General features: G+C 35.3%; 2 protein-coding genes across 5 annotated transcripts in view; one reads left to right on the top strand and one right to left on the bottom strand.

The window, feature by feature from the left end:
- LOC121367347 (gametogenetin-binding protein 2-like) overlaps positions 1-8,097 on the bottom strand; it is a 37,612-nt gene extending 29,515 nt beyond the window's left edge. Inside the window, exons 1-3 of the mRNA XM_041491457.1 lie at positions 7,875-8,097; positions 3,646-3,839; positions 1,645-1,788 (exon numbers count right to left, since the gene is read on the bottom strand). Coding sequence (XP_041347391.1) covers positions 1,645-1,788; positions 3,646-3,839; positions 7,875-7,958 — 422 coding nt within the window. The 5' untranslated portion in view covers positions 7,959-8,097. The remainder of the gene's footprint in view (positions 1-1,644; positions 1,789-3,645; positions 3,840-7,874) is intronic.
- A 135-nt stretch (positions 8,098-8,232) lies between these two features.
- LOC121367345 (ATP-dependent RNA helicase DDX55-like) overlaps positions 8,233-17,093 on the top strand; it is a 43,015-nt gene continuing 34,154 nt past the window's right edge. The window contains exons 1-4 of one of the 4 annotated variants that reach the window (XM_041491454.1): positions 8,233-8,469; positions 9,230-9,303; positions 11,602-11,729; positions 12,234-12,371. In XM_041491454.1, coding sequence (XP_041347388.1) covers positions 11,634-11,729; positions 12,234-12,371 — 234 coding nt within the window. In that variant the 5' untranslated portion in view covers positions 8,233-8,469; positions 9,230-9,303; positions 11,602-11,633. Of the gene's footprint in view, positions 8,505-9,229; positions 9,304-11,601; positions 11,730-12,233; positions 12,372-17,093 lie in introns of all 4 variants that reach the window. The other 3 variants (XM_041491453.1, XM_041491455.1, XM_041491452.1) reach the window with 3 other exon arrangements.

The raw sequence follows: 17,093 nt of genomic DNA, 5'->3' as shown, positions 1-17,093 counted from the left end.
CGTATGCATTTCGTAATCTGTTCGCCACATGAAAACGATAACTTTTATCTTATGGGCACATCCATTTTGTATCCCATAATCCTACTTATAACAATGGCGCCCTTTCGGTCATTTCCGTGAAATATATTTGCGAAAATTGCCGGCAATATCTCGGTTATATCCGTGAACGGTATTAGGGAAGGTGGTCGAGACCGACTTTGGGGTATCCACGCGCATAACACAGCTGTTGTCGTCACTGACAAATTGAACTCCGCCAGATCTGTGATCAATACAAAGTACCGTAACTGCCTTGAACATTTTCGACCTCAGATATGGGCACTTGATCAGATGATTGCGAACGTGCAGGTGCGTTACTCGCGTAGTTGACTCAAAGTCAGCCAGTGATTATTTCAATCGCAACTTCTCGTCGAATTCCGTAGGCTAATTTATATTATACCAACAGATCTTATCGAGTTAAAAAAGTTGATAACTTGCTTAATACAAAACACAAATATGCGTACGTTTTTGTAATAGGCCTATTATAGATTTCTGTAAGGCGTTCACGTTGGGTCAAATTTTCAAATTTGACCAAGAATCAGTAATAAACGCAGTTGTATAACGTTCCGGTACTGTTAATAAATAAATATAGGTATTGCAGAATAATTCCGAATAGCTTCGTATAAAAAAAACCCGAAGCTGCCTTATTTTTGGTGCATGCAACTTTTTTTTCAGCATGCACCTGGTGCATGTAGATTTTTTTTCTCCATTTCTAGCCCTGAATTATTAGAAAGCAGGAAGAAATCTAATCTAGCTAGTTTTAATGGATTCATTTCCTCCACGTATATCTCCTTAATGTAGGATACAGTTCTCTGAAAGGGTCTTTCATATCAAAAGTTTCCATATTTTCCAAAATAGTTTTTTGAGCTTTAGGATGGTTGATATGTAAATAGTTTTTTGTGTCTAGATCTTGATCCAATACCAAATTAAAATCACCACATACTAAGTACAGGTCGTTTTTGAACTCTTCAATACAATTTAAAATATGTAAGAAAAACTGTGGATTGTCGTTATTTGGTCCATATATATTTATAAATGTTATTCGCGCTTCCTCTATGGTAATGTCTAATGCAATAAAGTTACCTGAGTTATCGACTTATTACATAAATAGTCTCGCCCGATATTTTTAGAATTTGTATGCTCCCGAATAACGCTATAAAAGGCGAAGTGTAATTAGTTGATATTTAATTTGTTATTTATAGATGAAATGTTACCTGGACATGGGAGTCCACGCAATGCTGTTTGATCTATTGGCTAGACCCAGTAGAGCTAATTTTAAATCAGATTGGGCCTGTGACATCAATGTTAGTGATTTGATAAATGTCATCAAAATATCTTTTGAATGCCATGATCTTTCAAACATTCCTTAAGTAAACAAATATCGTTTTGCAGAACTGTTAGTTTCAATATAGTATACACATGCTGCATACCATCACACGCTCAGTTTCATCCACCATGTACTGCTGGAATATTGTCTGTTCAGTGAAGAATTGCTAATCATATTAACCAACATACTTCAGTTTGGAGGTAAGACATTTCCTACATTATGCTTTCAGTTGAAAGTTAAAATGAGAAAAAATGTAAAATAAGAAAAATTAACAAACGTACCCATGAATATAAAAAAGTGCATAGAGTGCCCGTGGATCAAACAGGTATTCATGTTTGAGGGATAATTCGGCTCGACTTGTTATTAACAGCGGTTCCAGGGCGGGATGTCTTGACTCAACCAACTGACTGAAGAGACGTTCAACACTGAAAATAAAATCAATAAAATCTAACTTGTTTTTGTTTTTTTTAACAAAAAATTACTGAGGAAAAACTAGTTTGATTCAGCTAACATATATTTTCCTTACAACATTTTTATTTTAAATATCTTCACTAAAGATGTGTTAACAAAACAATACTGCTGATGTTAATCAGTTTTATTTTAGCTTTTGAATTGGCACTTCTGAAAAGAGACACAAACTGCAAGGGTGACTGGTATATCAAAGGATGTGGTATGTGCCATCCTGTCTGTGGGATGGTGCATATAAAAGATCCCTTGCTACTAATAAAAAAATGTAATAGGTTTCCTCTCTGAGACTGTCAAAATTACCAAATGTTTGACATCCAATAGCCGATGATTAATAAACCAATGTTCTCTAGTGGTCGTTGAACAAAACACACATTAAAAACCGCAAGGGCTGCAATCTATACGTGTATTTAAAGACGAGACAAACACATTAAAAACCGCAAGGGCTGCAATCTATACGTGTATTTAAAGACGAGACAAACACATTAAAAACCGCAAGGGCTGCAATCTATACGTGTATTTAAAGACGAGACAACCGCAAGGGCTGCAATCTATACGTATATTTAAAGACGAGATAAAGGGCTGCAATCTATACGTGTATTTAAAGACGAGATAAACACATTAACCTTCTGACTACTGCAGGCGAGATATCTCGCCCGACGTCACGTCAGTCGATATACTGTATACAGTGCATTCCCCCAATTCATATTTCCCGCCGTTTTGCACACGACACTCACCGGAAACGGAAATATAATTAAAGAAAAAAGATTTTTTTTCAAAATGGTGGTTTTTGTTTTGATTTTTTCAATTGAAAATACCTTGAAATTTTGAGTTCAAAAAGTGGTTTTCGGCAAGTATTTTCGCTTGACAACAATGGCGGCACGTCGCGGTAATTTTCAGGGATCGATAGCTGATTGTAACAGCTAATTTGATAATAAATTTGATCGTTTTACCAACAACGAAAATTACCAAATATTGCAATATGAATCGTAGTTCGGGTTTTAAAAAAAATTCTGGTCAGAAAACCACTGTTATCGGGAATAATGGACATAAATACTGGACAGCTGGCCACAAATGCCCGAAAGTAAACGCAACTTTTTCGATTTTTTGCCTAATTTTAATCACCATTAGCCGATCTAAAATAATAAAAATTACAAAAAAAGACACGAAAATAATACTTACCGATTCATATATGAACTTTATTTCATGTATTTATGAAACATTTAAGTGAATATATGTGAGTAAAAATTATAAACTTGTACCCACTCAACGTGGTTTTTGTTAAAAATTAATCCAGTAGTCTAAAGGTTCAAAAAACCGCAAGGGCTGCAATCTATACGTGTATTTAAAGACGAGACAAACACATTAAACACCGCAAGGGCTGCAATCTATACGTGTATTTAAAGACGAGACAAACACATTAAACACCACAAGGGCTGCAATCTATACGTGTATTTAAAGACGAGACAAACACACATTAAAAACCGCAAGGGCTGCAATCTATACGTGTATTTAAAGACGAGACAAACACACATTAAAAACCGCAAGGGCTGCAATCTATACGTGTATTTAAAGACGAGACAAACACATTAAACACCGCAAGGGCTGCAATCTATACGTGTATTTAAAGACGAGACAAACACACATTAAACACTGCAAGGGCTGCAATCTATACGTGTATTTAAAGACAAGATAAACACATTAACAGAGACATGTCTATCACAGTTTTTGAAAAGAGTGTGAATTGCAAAATACACAATTTTACTATAAAGATTAAAAGGGAATCCATCTAAAATACATAGTAAACGTGACAGCACCTTCTTCTGCAGCCCACACAAGTGACCATGTGAGTCAGCTGGTTCATGATGTCTTTGCTGGTCACCATCAGTGCCACTGCGAGTTCATCCTTGGTAAGAATGTCAAACCTCTGCACGAAATGTTCCAGTTCCTTCTGTTTGATTCCACACACATATTCACAGTCAATACACTTTTCATTGAACTGTATCACCATCTGAAGAAACAAAAACAAGAAAAAACATTTAGTATTAATTATTGCAGTTTGATACATATCAGTCAGCGCTGTTTTCAATGAACCGAATCACAATCTGAAAGATGAACAAATATCCCAAAAAGATTCAGTGATATGCAAATAAAACCAGCATTAGTGTGATTGTATTGTCTACCATACCATCCAGTTGGGAGGCAGAATGTCATACCCATGTAGAAATAAAAGCAAAAAAATTATCAATCTTTAAAAAGCTGAAGCCTTTGTCATATGTCTAAATAAAGGTTATTTGTCAGCACTTCGGATCCAATTTACACCCACAAAAAAGCTGAAATCAGATAAAAAGCTTAAAAATCTGTTAATATTTTGTCTAATTATGAAACATAAAAACATACCAATGTCTAAACAACGTTGTCTTGTTAGTGTGGAACTCAAAACTATTTTGATTGGGGTGAAAATAAGTAGGTCTACCTTTTGTTTTCAATGTGATGAAACATAGTAATAACAGTGCTTATGGTTTGAAAATCGATTGTGAGCAATAAATTGCTCGTGAAATTATGTAGGAAAGCAATTGCTCTCAGTGTCCAGATGGGGAAAACAATCTGCGAGGTGTTGTTAGATGTATCTATCTTAAAGTAAAGTTCAAGTTATTGAAGGCATGTGATTAAAACAAAGAAGTGAAATAACTGCACTTACAAAAGGTACAAGTTGTCTACATTGAAGAGAAGAGGGTCAGACCTTTTTTTTTGAAACAGAGATTCAATTTGGTGTACCATCAGCAATTCTTTCTAGGATAACATTTACAGCACTTGGTAAATTTCTGCATGTGCAACTTTCTAGAAGTTTCTACACTGTGTGACTCCAATCGCCAACACCCATAGCAGGGGCCTCGGAGCGGGGGCCACGTCTCTCCCCCCTTTTCCGTTACTGTGCCCAGAAGTTTTGAAATGCTGTATTTTAAGACCTGAATTTTTTTTTCTCTCGCTGAAACATGCCCCCGAACCCTGTAACAGATTTGGACCTTCAAATACATTGCACTTATAGTGCCCCCACCCCTACTTTAAATACACTCTGCAGGCCCTGTGCACACTTACAATACCCCAAAATTGATCGAGGCCTACATGGCAATATTTTGTTATCAGAGCAACCGTGTATTATGTTACAATACATGGGTTAATAAATGTTTGACACAAGTATAATAAAAATATTAAATCAACAAAAGAAAACACAAGAACAAATGATCAAACTACAAAACAGGAGACATTCGATTCATCTCGGCCGATAATGGAACTGCATGTGATGTTCTCAATGAAAAAACATAGGTTATTCAGAAAACCTTGAGCAAATCCAGAAATTGCGTCAAACCATAAGAATTGGTAATAATATAATGTTTTTGAATTTGAAATGAATGATGTCACTTTGCATCACCTTACAATAACAATAAATTGGTGCACAATACTTCCCATTTTAGAACACTGAAAAACTTTTAATGCAAAACTGCTACTGAAATTTTGTTTGTTTGATATACCAGTCATTGTGCACTGGTTAGAACAAGAAATAACCCAATGGGCCAGGCCTACCAACGGTCATTGATACTAGACCGATCGCTATGTCCTGCGCCTTCAGTGTTCGAGATTAACGGTATCCCAATATCCCGGGGATACCAGATTTTAATTTTGGATACCAGACTTCAAGAATCCAGCATCCCGCTGGGATACTATATAATGTTGTGTTTTTTAATCCTGAGTGTTTATTTTTTGTTGAAACAACGCAAGTCGTCATTTACGGATGAAGTTAAGTAACAACATTTTCGAGTTCATACAGTCTAATGCTACACTGGAGCAATAGCGGCATAGCAAAAGACTGCGAACTGCTAAGCCACTAGTATTTTTGTTGGGATGTTTCTTTCCAGTCTAAGTTTTCCTTAATTAGGCCTAGTAATTCCAAAGTTGATAAAAACACTGAAGAGGCAAGGAGCCAAATGTTATAAAATGTTTTCAACCAATACAGCCTTTTGTTTTATTTATATTAAAATTAAAATTGGCTTGCTTTCTATATTTGAATGTCAGGTAACCATATCTAAAAGTGAGGTACTAAATTCTCAGGTTGGATACCAGATTTTGAAATGTTAGTATCCAGCTGGGATACTGCCCCAAATTTTTTAATCTCGAACATTGCCCTTTAATTACAAAGAACCATACTGGATAACAACTTGTGTTGGGATGCAGTCGATTCGTCCACTGGACAATTCGTCCACTGAGGAACTCGAGACGATTCGTCCACTACAAAAAATCAGTACCGGACGATTCGTCCACTGGGTTTTTATTTCGTCCATTATTACCCCATATTTTTGAATTTTTATATTTGAATGGATATTTGAATGACATTTGTTGTTTTGTTGAATTTTTTTTTAATGTTCATTTAATTAAATTGGAATTGAAGACAACACATTTTAATTTTATTTCGAGGTTATTAGGCATATGGGGATAACATGTGATTTACGCCATTGAAGGAGAACATGACATGGGGTGTGTGTGTGTGTGTGTGTGTGTGTGAGGGGGGTAATAAAGTCTTCCGACGCGGAGGCTTGAATCACCTATTTACCACATCGTGACATGTGAGATAATGTACTGAGCGAGTGTCGTAGGATGTTTTCCCTTTCAACTTGTTTGGTTTCTGTTTGCTTTACCAATTAAGTGTACTGGTGTACTCTATTGTGATATCGTAATTAGCAGTGCAGGCTCATTACTGCTTAAGCTTGTTTCACCAAGTTGGATCCAGTAGCGTCTAAAACAACAGGCCTTATTTCAAAGCTGCACCGCTAACTACCTGTATTGACGGAATGAATGAATGAATGAATGAATGTTTAACGACACCCCAGCACGAAAAATACATCGGCTATTGGGTGTCAAACTATGGTTTGTTGAATTGTTTTTTAATGTACATTTAATTAAATTGGAATTGAAGACAACACGTTTTTATTTTATTTCGAGGTTATTAGGCATAACGTGACGAGGGAGGGTACAGTGGATAGAATTTACGCCATTGAAGGACAACATGACGGGAGGGGGGGGTAATAAAGTATTCCGACGCGGAGGCTTGCATTACCTATTTACCACATTGTGTACGAGCGAGTGGACGAATCGTCCGTGGACGAATCATCCGCATGATAATGAATACAAACAGTTAATAAAAACTGGATAGTAAAGTTGAATTCAAACTCTATTTTACTTTTTTGGTTATAGTATACACAAAATAATGTTAAGAAACGATTACAATGTCAAAGAAATAACTATTAATATGTTTGAAAAAAATGCAGTCAACGAGTGGACGAATTGTCCGAGGTGAGTGGACAAATCGCCCGGTGGACGAATTGTCCAGTGGACGAATTGACTGGAAAGCCTCGTATTATAATTTTTTTAATTTATGTACCACAAAACATCACACAACTCATTTATACTGTTCATATATTTATGAATAAACTGATTTGATTTGATCCATTGAATATTCTTGTAAATGTCTGAAATCTTTAGATCTACAGTCAGAGCTTGTTTGAAATATGGATATGGACATGACATTACAGTAAAATATATTTATTCAAATTATTGTGTACAAGCCAAATGACAGTGCATCAAATATCTATATTAAACTTATTATATTGCCCACCAAAACCTTACATTTGAGGCAGCAAGTAGGGCCTGAAATCTGGGCTATGGGATCAGGGCTATGCTGTATTTAACCAACTGTCATGAATATATTCTTAAAAAATAAAGGTTGATAGGCTTATATATTGTTGGATGCTCTTTATTCATCTTTTGTATTGCTATTTTTTCACATTTAAACAAACTGTAAAATCCGGTTAAACGTCATTCTACGTTCCATTTAGAGTTATCTCCTCATGTTGGAATTTGCCGCAACTTGTTGCAGTATCGAAACTTTTGGAGTAATGCACATTGCCATATGTTACAGAGAACAATACTGAATAACATCTCCTATTACAATAAAAATAATCCTTTAATAATTATATACACAACAACTTACAGTCAGGGATTCAACAGTCAAAGGAATTTGACGTCTTTCGAACTTGTACTCGTCCGATCGACAAACTGCCACCAAACGAGCCATATAAAGACTTATCTTACACGTTTACTAGTTTTACTTAGTGCAGATAACAGTTTCAATATATCTTATTATTATAAACACCACTAGTTTTACACTTCAAGGTTACATTCCGGAAATCAGGTAACAACTTTGCACTCGCTTATCGTCTGATACTGGTAGTCAACCAATTCGTGCCTGATCACAACGCCACAAGTATAGCATTATTCCGCGTAACAAAAGTGTCCTAATCGGTCTTTTTAGAAATGCAATAATGATAATATATTGTGATGTAGTTTAACTGTGTCGGACATAATATATTAGAATTAATTTTTATTGATTCTTGATGGATGAAACAGCATATTTGTTGTAGTAGGCGGAATGATAATAAATAACCAAGCACCTGCTATGACCGTTTTCCCAAGATGTGTTACGTCCAAACGTCATGTTGGTCTATGTACACAGAACCATGAGATTGGTGTAACCACATGTTGCACGCAATAAGTGTGATCTAAATGAAAATAACTGTTTCGCAAGTGTTAGCATTATGTTAAAATACAATGAGCCAAAACCGTAATTGTTTTAGTTTATAATCATACATACAAGGGCCACCCGAATTACGTTAACTATTCTTTAGCTTTTCTCCTTTTCTCTAAGAATGTTAAAAATGCATGAGAAACTATGTCATGCTGATGCTGACTAGACGTGTAATATATTTATTAAATGCTGGAAAAGGCTGAAATATAGGCTGATGCCTGTTGGCCAATCCCAAAACTGTTTATTATTACAGAAAGTAAATAGTTTAAACCAAATTATTTTGTATGGGGCCAAACTAGGGTGGGGTGGGAGTCAATACTATATCAGGGCTCGAAATGCAGTGTTAGTACATGCACCGGTGTATGCTGATTTTTGCGTGTGCATGTAACTTTTAAAACTGGGTGCACGCGGTGCATGCTAATATTTTTCAAGTACTGTGTATTGCGTAAAAAAGTTGATAACTTGCTTAATACAAAACACAAATATTCGTACGTTTTTGTAATAGGCCTATTATAGATTTCTGTAAGGCGTTTACGTTGGGTGAAATTTTCAAATTTGATCAAGAATCCGTAATAAACGCAGTTGTATAACGTTCCGGTACTGTTAATAAATAAATATAGGTATTGCCGAATAATTCCGAATAGCTTCGTATAAAAAAACAAACGAAGTTGCTTATTTTTGGTGCATGCAGAATTTTAATGGTGCATGTAACTTTTTTTTCAGCATGCACCTGGTGCATATAGATTTTATTTTTTTTCTAGCCCTGTATATGGATATATATATATTGGAGTGATCAATAGTCGTGCATGAGGAAAAAAACTGGGATTCAGAAACTGTAAGTGTAAAGTTAACAAGTTTTAGAGATCGCTGCACAAATTTAAAACATTAAACAGTAGTTGCTAATCAATTTTCAGTTCACTAGAAATATCTACATTATAAAATCCCCACTCCGATGGTTGGTGATATTCATTGCTGGGCTAGTAAATAACTACTATTGCCTTGCCTGATGGCTAGTGAAAATATTTTGTCAAATGTTGCAATTTCTATTTTGTAAATATGAATATCCTGCCCACACCCCAATGTTAGTGTTTTTAAGCTCCATCTCCCTCTTTAGGTGACATATCCGATTATTACTATTATTTAGTAAAATTGTATTAACTTAAAGTAAAGTTGGGCTAGTGAATTTTTAATCATGGCTAGTAAATCTTAAAAATCAACGATCCCATGGCTAGTGGATGTTATACAAATGCTAGAAGCCCTGTATATGTATAGAAAACCAACGATCCCATGGCTAGTGGATGTTATGCAAATGCTAGAAGCCCTGTATATGTATAGAAAACCAACGATCCCATGGCTAGTGGATGTTATACAAATGCTAGAAGCCCTGTATATGTATAGAAAACCAACGATCCCATGGCTAGTGGATGTTATACAAATGCTAGAAGCCCTATATATGTATAGAAAACCAACGATCCCATGGCTAGTGGATGTTATACAAATGCTAGAAGCCCTATATATGTATAGAAAACCAACGATCCCATGGCTAGTGGATGTTATACAAATGCTAGAAGCCCTATATATGTATAGAAAACCAACGATCCCATGGCTAGTGGATGTTATACAAATGCTAGAAGCCCTATATATGTATAGAAAACCAACGATCCCATGGCTAGTGGATGTTATACAAATGCTAGAAGCCCTATATATGTATAGAAAACCAACGATCCCATGGCTAGTGGATGTTATACAAATGCTAGAAGCCCTGTATATGTATAGAAAACCAACGATCCCATGGCTAGTGGATGTTATACAAATGCTAGAAGCCCTATATATGTATAGAAAACCAACGATCCCATGGCTAGTGGATGTTATACAAATGCTAGAAGCCCTGTATATGTATAGAAAACCAACGATCCCATGGCTAGTGGATGTTATACAAATGCTAGAAGCCCTATATATGTATAGAAAACCAACGATCCCATGGCTAGTGGATGTTATACAAATGCTAGAAGCCCTGTATATGTATAGAAAACCAACGATCCCATGGCTAGTGGATGTTATACAAATGCTAGAAGCCCTATATATGTATAGAAAACCAACGATCCCATGGCTAGTGGATGTTATACAAATGCTAGAAGCCCTGTATATGTATAGAAAACCAACGATCCCATGGCTAGTGGATGTTATACAAATGCTAGAAGCCCTATATATGTATAGAAAACCAACGATCCCATGGCTAGTGGATGTTATACAAATGCTAGAAGCCCTGTATATGTATAGAAAACCAACGATCCCATGGCTAGTGGATGTTATACAAATGCTAGAAGCCCTATATATGTATAGAAAACCAACGATCCCATGGCTAGTGGATGTTATACAAATGCTAGAAGCCCTGTATATGTATAGAAAACCAACGATCCCATGGCTAGTGGATGTTATACAAATGCTAGAAGCCCTATATATGTATAGAAAACCAACGATCCCATGGCTAGTGGATGTTATACAAATGCTAGAAGCCCTGTATATGTATAGAAAACCAACGATCCCATGGCTAGTGGATGTTATACAAATGCTAGAAGCCCTATATATGTATAGAAAACCAACGATCCCATGGCTAGTGGATGTTATACAAATGCTAGAAGCCCTGTATATGTATAGAAAACCAACGATCCCATGGCTAGTGGATGTTATACAAATGCTAGAAGCCCTATATATGTATAGAAAACCAACGATCCCATGGCTAGTGGATGTTATACAAATGCTAGAAGCCCTGTATATGTATAGAAAACCAACGATCCCATGGCTAGTGGATGTTATACAAATGCTAGAAGCCCTATATATGTATAGAAAACCAACGATCCCATGGCTAGTGGATGTTATACAAATGCTAGAAGCCCTGTATATGTATAGAAAACCAACGATCCCATGGCTAGTGGATGTTATACAAATGCTAGAAGCCCTATATATGTATAGAAAACCAACGATCCCATGGCTAGTGGATGTTATACAAATGCTAGAAGCCCTGTATATGTATAGAAAACAAATTGCAGCAGACCCACTGGTTTTGTTCAGTCGTTAATCTGTGTTCTAGTGTCTGAAAGATTTAAAATTTGTTTTAACAATTTTTCTTCAGACATTTACTGTGAAGAATTTAAAAATAGCAAAATGGATGAAACCTGGAAGAACTTGCCGACACTACTGAGTGAGAAATCTCTGACTTCTGTAGATCAGCTTGGATTTCACAAAATGACTCCTGTTCAGGTATTCGATTCACCTTAATTATTTGGAATATAATCACATAAAACAGGTCATTTTCTTGGTTAGAAATTATCTTGATTTTATAAATAATGTTATTTTGTGTCCAGATTTAAATATATTTTCAAATATTACTGAATGCAATATCAAGGTGAACTGTCAACCCGTAAGTGCTTCATTGCGTGAGAATGTCCTAAATCTGCAGTATCTTGTCATGTCTTAGGCGACTCAATAATATGGATTCGATGGTAGTGAAGCCCCTCCACCTTGACAGGAAAACAATGTTTACTATTTATTACATTTATTTTAAGGCCTATGATAGCAAAAGGTTTCACAAAAGACATTTATGATATACCGTCCGGATAAACATTTCTTGGATGTTTTGACACATGTTATAACTTTAGCCCATAAGTAAAATGTTTGTATTTGATTGTCTAAAGGGTCACATATTTTCTGGGAGATATGCTCTGAGTTCTCAATGAGTAACATAGTGACATGTTTCTATTGCAGTGTGCGTGTATCCCTCAGTTTATGAGTAACAAGGATGTTGCGGTGGAGGCAGTGACTGGCAGCGGGAAGACACTCGCATTTGTCATTCCACTACTCGAGATGTTACAGAGGCGCGAGATCCCAATCAGGAAACACGAGGTGGGCGGCTTGTCATTTATCGTCTGGTAGAGACTTTCATTTTGCCATCATCAAGTGTAAACAGTCACTGAAATTTTGAATATATAGACAGTAAGAATACGACATAAGTGGGTGTTCGATACCATTTATAAATCTAGTGAATTGAAGCAAGTTGGATATGTTTTTAAACAAGTTGTAAAATAAATTGTAGGGCAATTCCGTGGTGTCGGACATACATTTCAGACACTTCAGCCAAGTATTACATAAATGTACAAAAAGTTCCACAACTTTTTATTGTTATACATTGTAAGAACCAACTAGGGCACCATTATTATATATAAACTTTATTCCATCCTTATGTCGCTTTAGGTGTACAGGGGGAAATATGCATGGTGTCAGACATATGCACACAAACTGCAATTTTTCACCCACACATGGTTATGTCTAATTCTCTGTGATGTGAGGGCATATTAGAAATATTGTGTCCTATTCCTATAGAGTTTGTGTTTTAATCACACACTAAAACAATAGAGATAAACATGCTTGGTGTCAGACGTACATTTTTTTGGTGTCGGACGTATTCGTGTGAAATACAACTTTACAAGTTTTGTAAAACAGTCATTATAATTAACAAACAAGATGATATTAAAAACAAAAACACAGTTTGAGCTAGGATTTATTATTTTTGTTTGAAGAAAATGAAAAACAGTTACCATGTGCATCACAGGATGGGGGTTCAGGGGGTGGGGTCATGTTTTTTCTGTCTTTGTTTTTAAAGAATTCTTAAATATTAGCCGTAAACTTAACTAGTTCAGTGCAAATTAAGATGAACACCATTCAAAAATTCAAGATAACACCTATGATGGGGTGGGGTGGGGTGGGGGGCAAAGTGGCCACCTTGTGACTAGTGTACACCTACAAATGACAAGTGACACAAGAAAAATTGCCACTAGCTACATGTATGACTATGAGGTGACATCTCCACAGAAAAATTTCATTATTCTAAAATTAAAGGCATATAAGATGGGGTAACTGTAGCTGTGGCAGCCCCCAGTGACTAGGGATGTGAATAAGGTGCAAGAGATATATTTTAATATTTTTGCATTTATTTGTGATAAATAACTTTATATTTATTGATTCCACACATAATCTCTGTAAAATTAACTAGAAAATTTCAAAATAGTAAAGTGCTGCCAATGAATGTAAAAGTGGTTTCCTCAAATGTGACGTCACATTTATCATGTTAGTTGTGATCCTTTACAAATGTTCCAATTTGTATAATTCTGGCAGTAAATGCAAATACTGGGTTTGTTATTTTGTTATGGAGATGAACAGTTAGCTGAAAGTATAATTTTTACCTTTTAAAACATAATCAAGACTTTTGGGGGGAAGCTGCCATTTGCACACTTTGATAAATGCCTCTTAATCCACTTATACGGTTAAAAAAAAATAATACTGGTATTCATAATTGTCTCTAGTCATAAAAGATGTCTCATAAAATCATACTGGCATTGCATAAATATCAATACTTTGCTTCAAAATTGGAAAAAATAAACATGCTTTATGGTGTCGGACGTACACTATAACAGCACCACAGTAGCATGCCAATTGTTACATATTCAGTAATTGTTTTTATATTTTTTAATCAACCATATAAAATAAACATTGCATCTCAGTAACATTTTACAACCAGTTAGCAGAAGTGGAGATTAATTTTTTTTATATTTTGGTGTCGGACGTACACACGAGTAACATGTAAATATTATGGATAAAAGTCTGCTTGAAATATAAATTTGTCTTTTATATATTATGTCAATTAACAAAGGACATGTGTAAAGATTTTTATTTCTACTCACTTATGTATAAAAAATATGCTGATAAATGTGTTAATAGAATTTTTCGTAAAATATTGCTGCATTCATGGTTGGTGCATTAGTTGCATTATAAGTGACTAAAACACATCTACTGAGAAAGGATTAATGTAATATTTGACACTAGAGATAATAACCTTTCAAATGATACCAAACTTGTCTTACTTGAATGAGTTTCTAAAAATGACATATTGGTTTACTTGACCACGGAATTGCCCTGTATCTAATGGATATGAATGTAATAAGTTATTCCTTACTTATCCTAAAAAAACCATGTTTAAAATACAGTCAGATCCACATATTTGGATATCAGATTATTGTATATTTCGGATATTTAAATATGTTTGTCCTGATAGAACAATTTGCCATTATGACAATACAAAAATTCAACAGTTAATTGGGGAAAAAAAGAAGAAAGAAATGTTTTATCTACGGTTATATGGCGTCAGACATATGGTTAAGGACTACACAGATTTTGAGAGGAAACCCACTGTCCCCACTACATGGGTTACTCTTTCCGATTAGCAGCAAGGGATCTTTTAGTTGCACTTCCCACAGGCAGGATAGCACAAACCATGGCCTTTGTTGAACCAGTTATGGATCACTGGTCGGTGCAAGTGGTTTACACCTACCCATTGAGCCTTGCAGAGCACTCATTCGGGGTTTGGAGTCTGTATCTGGATTAAATATCCCATGCCTCAACTGGGATCTGAACCCAGTACCTACCAGCCTGTAGACTGATGGCCTAACCACGACGGCGGTTAATTGGTTGTATTTTTTAATGTTTTTTTAATTTTATATTTGAATATAAATTTTCTTTGTCGAGTGACAGCTGCATGTAAAACATAAGAAACTTTGTGTAATGGACCGATCTACTTGATGCGTTTTCCAAAAATTTATGGTCGTACGTAATACTGAACTATCCTACGTGCTGAAATAAATACTTTTATTAATTTGATTTAATTTCATTGTTAAAATAAAATAAAGACTTATAATAAACTTGTTTTCTTGTTTCTTAATTGATTTCGGATGACTAGGTATTAATCAATACATTTTCTAATTACACTAATTAATTCAGTAACTGAGAGATTCATCTCAAATGTGACCCAATGACTGAGACAATGGGGGACAATCAATGTTCAAAGCCGGCCTTTACCGCCTTGTCTGTGGCCACGTGTGTTTCGTAAGCAGGCATCCCTTAATCTTATATAGTGATGTGCGGTTATGAAATTTGGCTTTGGTTTCCGGTTTCAGTTTCGGTTTGGACAAAAGAGTAGAGTTTTCGGTTGTTGATTTCGTTTTTTATTGAAATTTTAATGAAATTTGGTTTGGCAATAAGAAAACTTTGCAAAAATAAAAAAGGACAGTTTGTAGAACTATCATGTTCCAGCCTTATGGGTCGATTAAAAAAACCCCCCAAAACACCAAAGAAAACAAAACAAAAAATAGTCAGTCAGGTTAGTAAATATAAAAATACATTAGCCTACAGATATTATCACTAGCCTGAGATTCTTTCCTTAAAATTTTAAAATAATTTTTACCATATATAAAATAAAACTATTTGTCTGCAGTTAAAACAAACTGGGCCAAAGTGTGAGTACGAATCAGATGGCAGAGTTGTTTCAAATGGGTCAATACCGGAAGTTCTCGGGTAATATCACACAATACAATAAGAACGGCCGACATCATGATAATTGTGTTCATTTGTAACCTGGATTAACTTTAACAAACATTTTATTTTGATTCACATTTTGATACAAAGAAAACATTTACCGATCACCACGTTAATAGAGAATTGACTTTTTTTCTCTGAAATTTACGTAAATAGCCAAAATTGGAAACCCACTGGAACTACCTTGGCTGAAGTACGGGTACATACAAGGGTTCAAACACATAATAAATATGGACGACTTTCGCAAGTCAAGTCAGTTCTAAGTCTAGGCGCTACAAATGGCATTAATTGTTGCCTTTTGTATTTATTTTGTTTGTAAACAAACTTGATAATGATAACGGAAGTCACAATATGGAACTTTGAATCAGTATTTTATTAACACAAAATACATACCTGTTTCCGATGAAAATTGCACATGTCAAGAGGCTCCAATTGGGAGAATCAAAATTGGGTTTGCATAAATCATGAAGAGGTTCTAATTGGGTATATCGTATGTCAAAATCGTAACTTCGGTTTATTGTATATGCTGTTTATTTGAATATATATATTTTTGCATGAGGCACATCCAAATAAGCGGATTTTATTTCTTTTTCAACTAAATCATATTTACTGTATTTTGTGAATGTAGTTAACCTATGCAGTCAGTTTCAGGTTAATTTGTACATCACAGAGCAATCAATTTCGACTGTGCTCATTTCATTAGATGGTATAGCAGTGGTGACAGGATCACCACCTACATGTAGGAACAGCCAATCACGTCTCTAAATGAATAACACACTTGTGTCATTGGCGCGTTATGATAAATAATACACAATGTTCTCACCAATAGACGAGTGTTCACTTAAAACAAAGATTTAAGTAATGGCTAAAACAATGACATAATTTGAATTGAAGTGCTCTTTTGTGGTGGTTAGTGACAAAATCACATCTCTACACAAGGCCAAGGCAATAGGAAGATTTGACAAGGCTGTGACTGTTCCTATGACACCATTAAAATGAAATATATATTGAGGCCACAGTGTTTTCATGTTTGTGTGTTGTTATTTATCGGTCATGCAGTATGATATAAAATACGTCTGCTTTAAATATGCAGTGGCAAGTGCTGGGATAATACACTGGTCACTGGCATCTATTTTTTATATATACTACTATACATCTCACTGTGCCAGTAGCTATTCTCAAACAGTCTCTTACTTTTAG

Source organism: Gigantopelta aegis, chromosome 3, assembly GCF_016097555.1.
Source record: "Gigantopelta aegis isolate Gae_Host chromosome 3, Gae_host_genome, whole genome shotgun sequence".
In the NCBI taxonomy this organism is placed as follows: Eukaryota; Metazoa; Mollusca; class Gastropoda; order Neomphalida; family Peltospiridae; genus Gigantopelta; species Gigantopelta aegis.
Note: the sequence above shows the minus strand (reverse complement) of the source record. Positions and strands in the feature narration are given on the sequence as shown.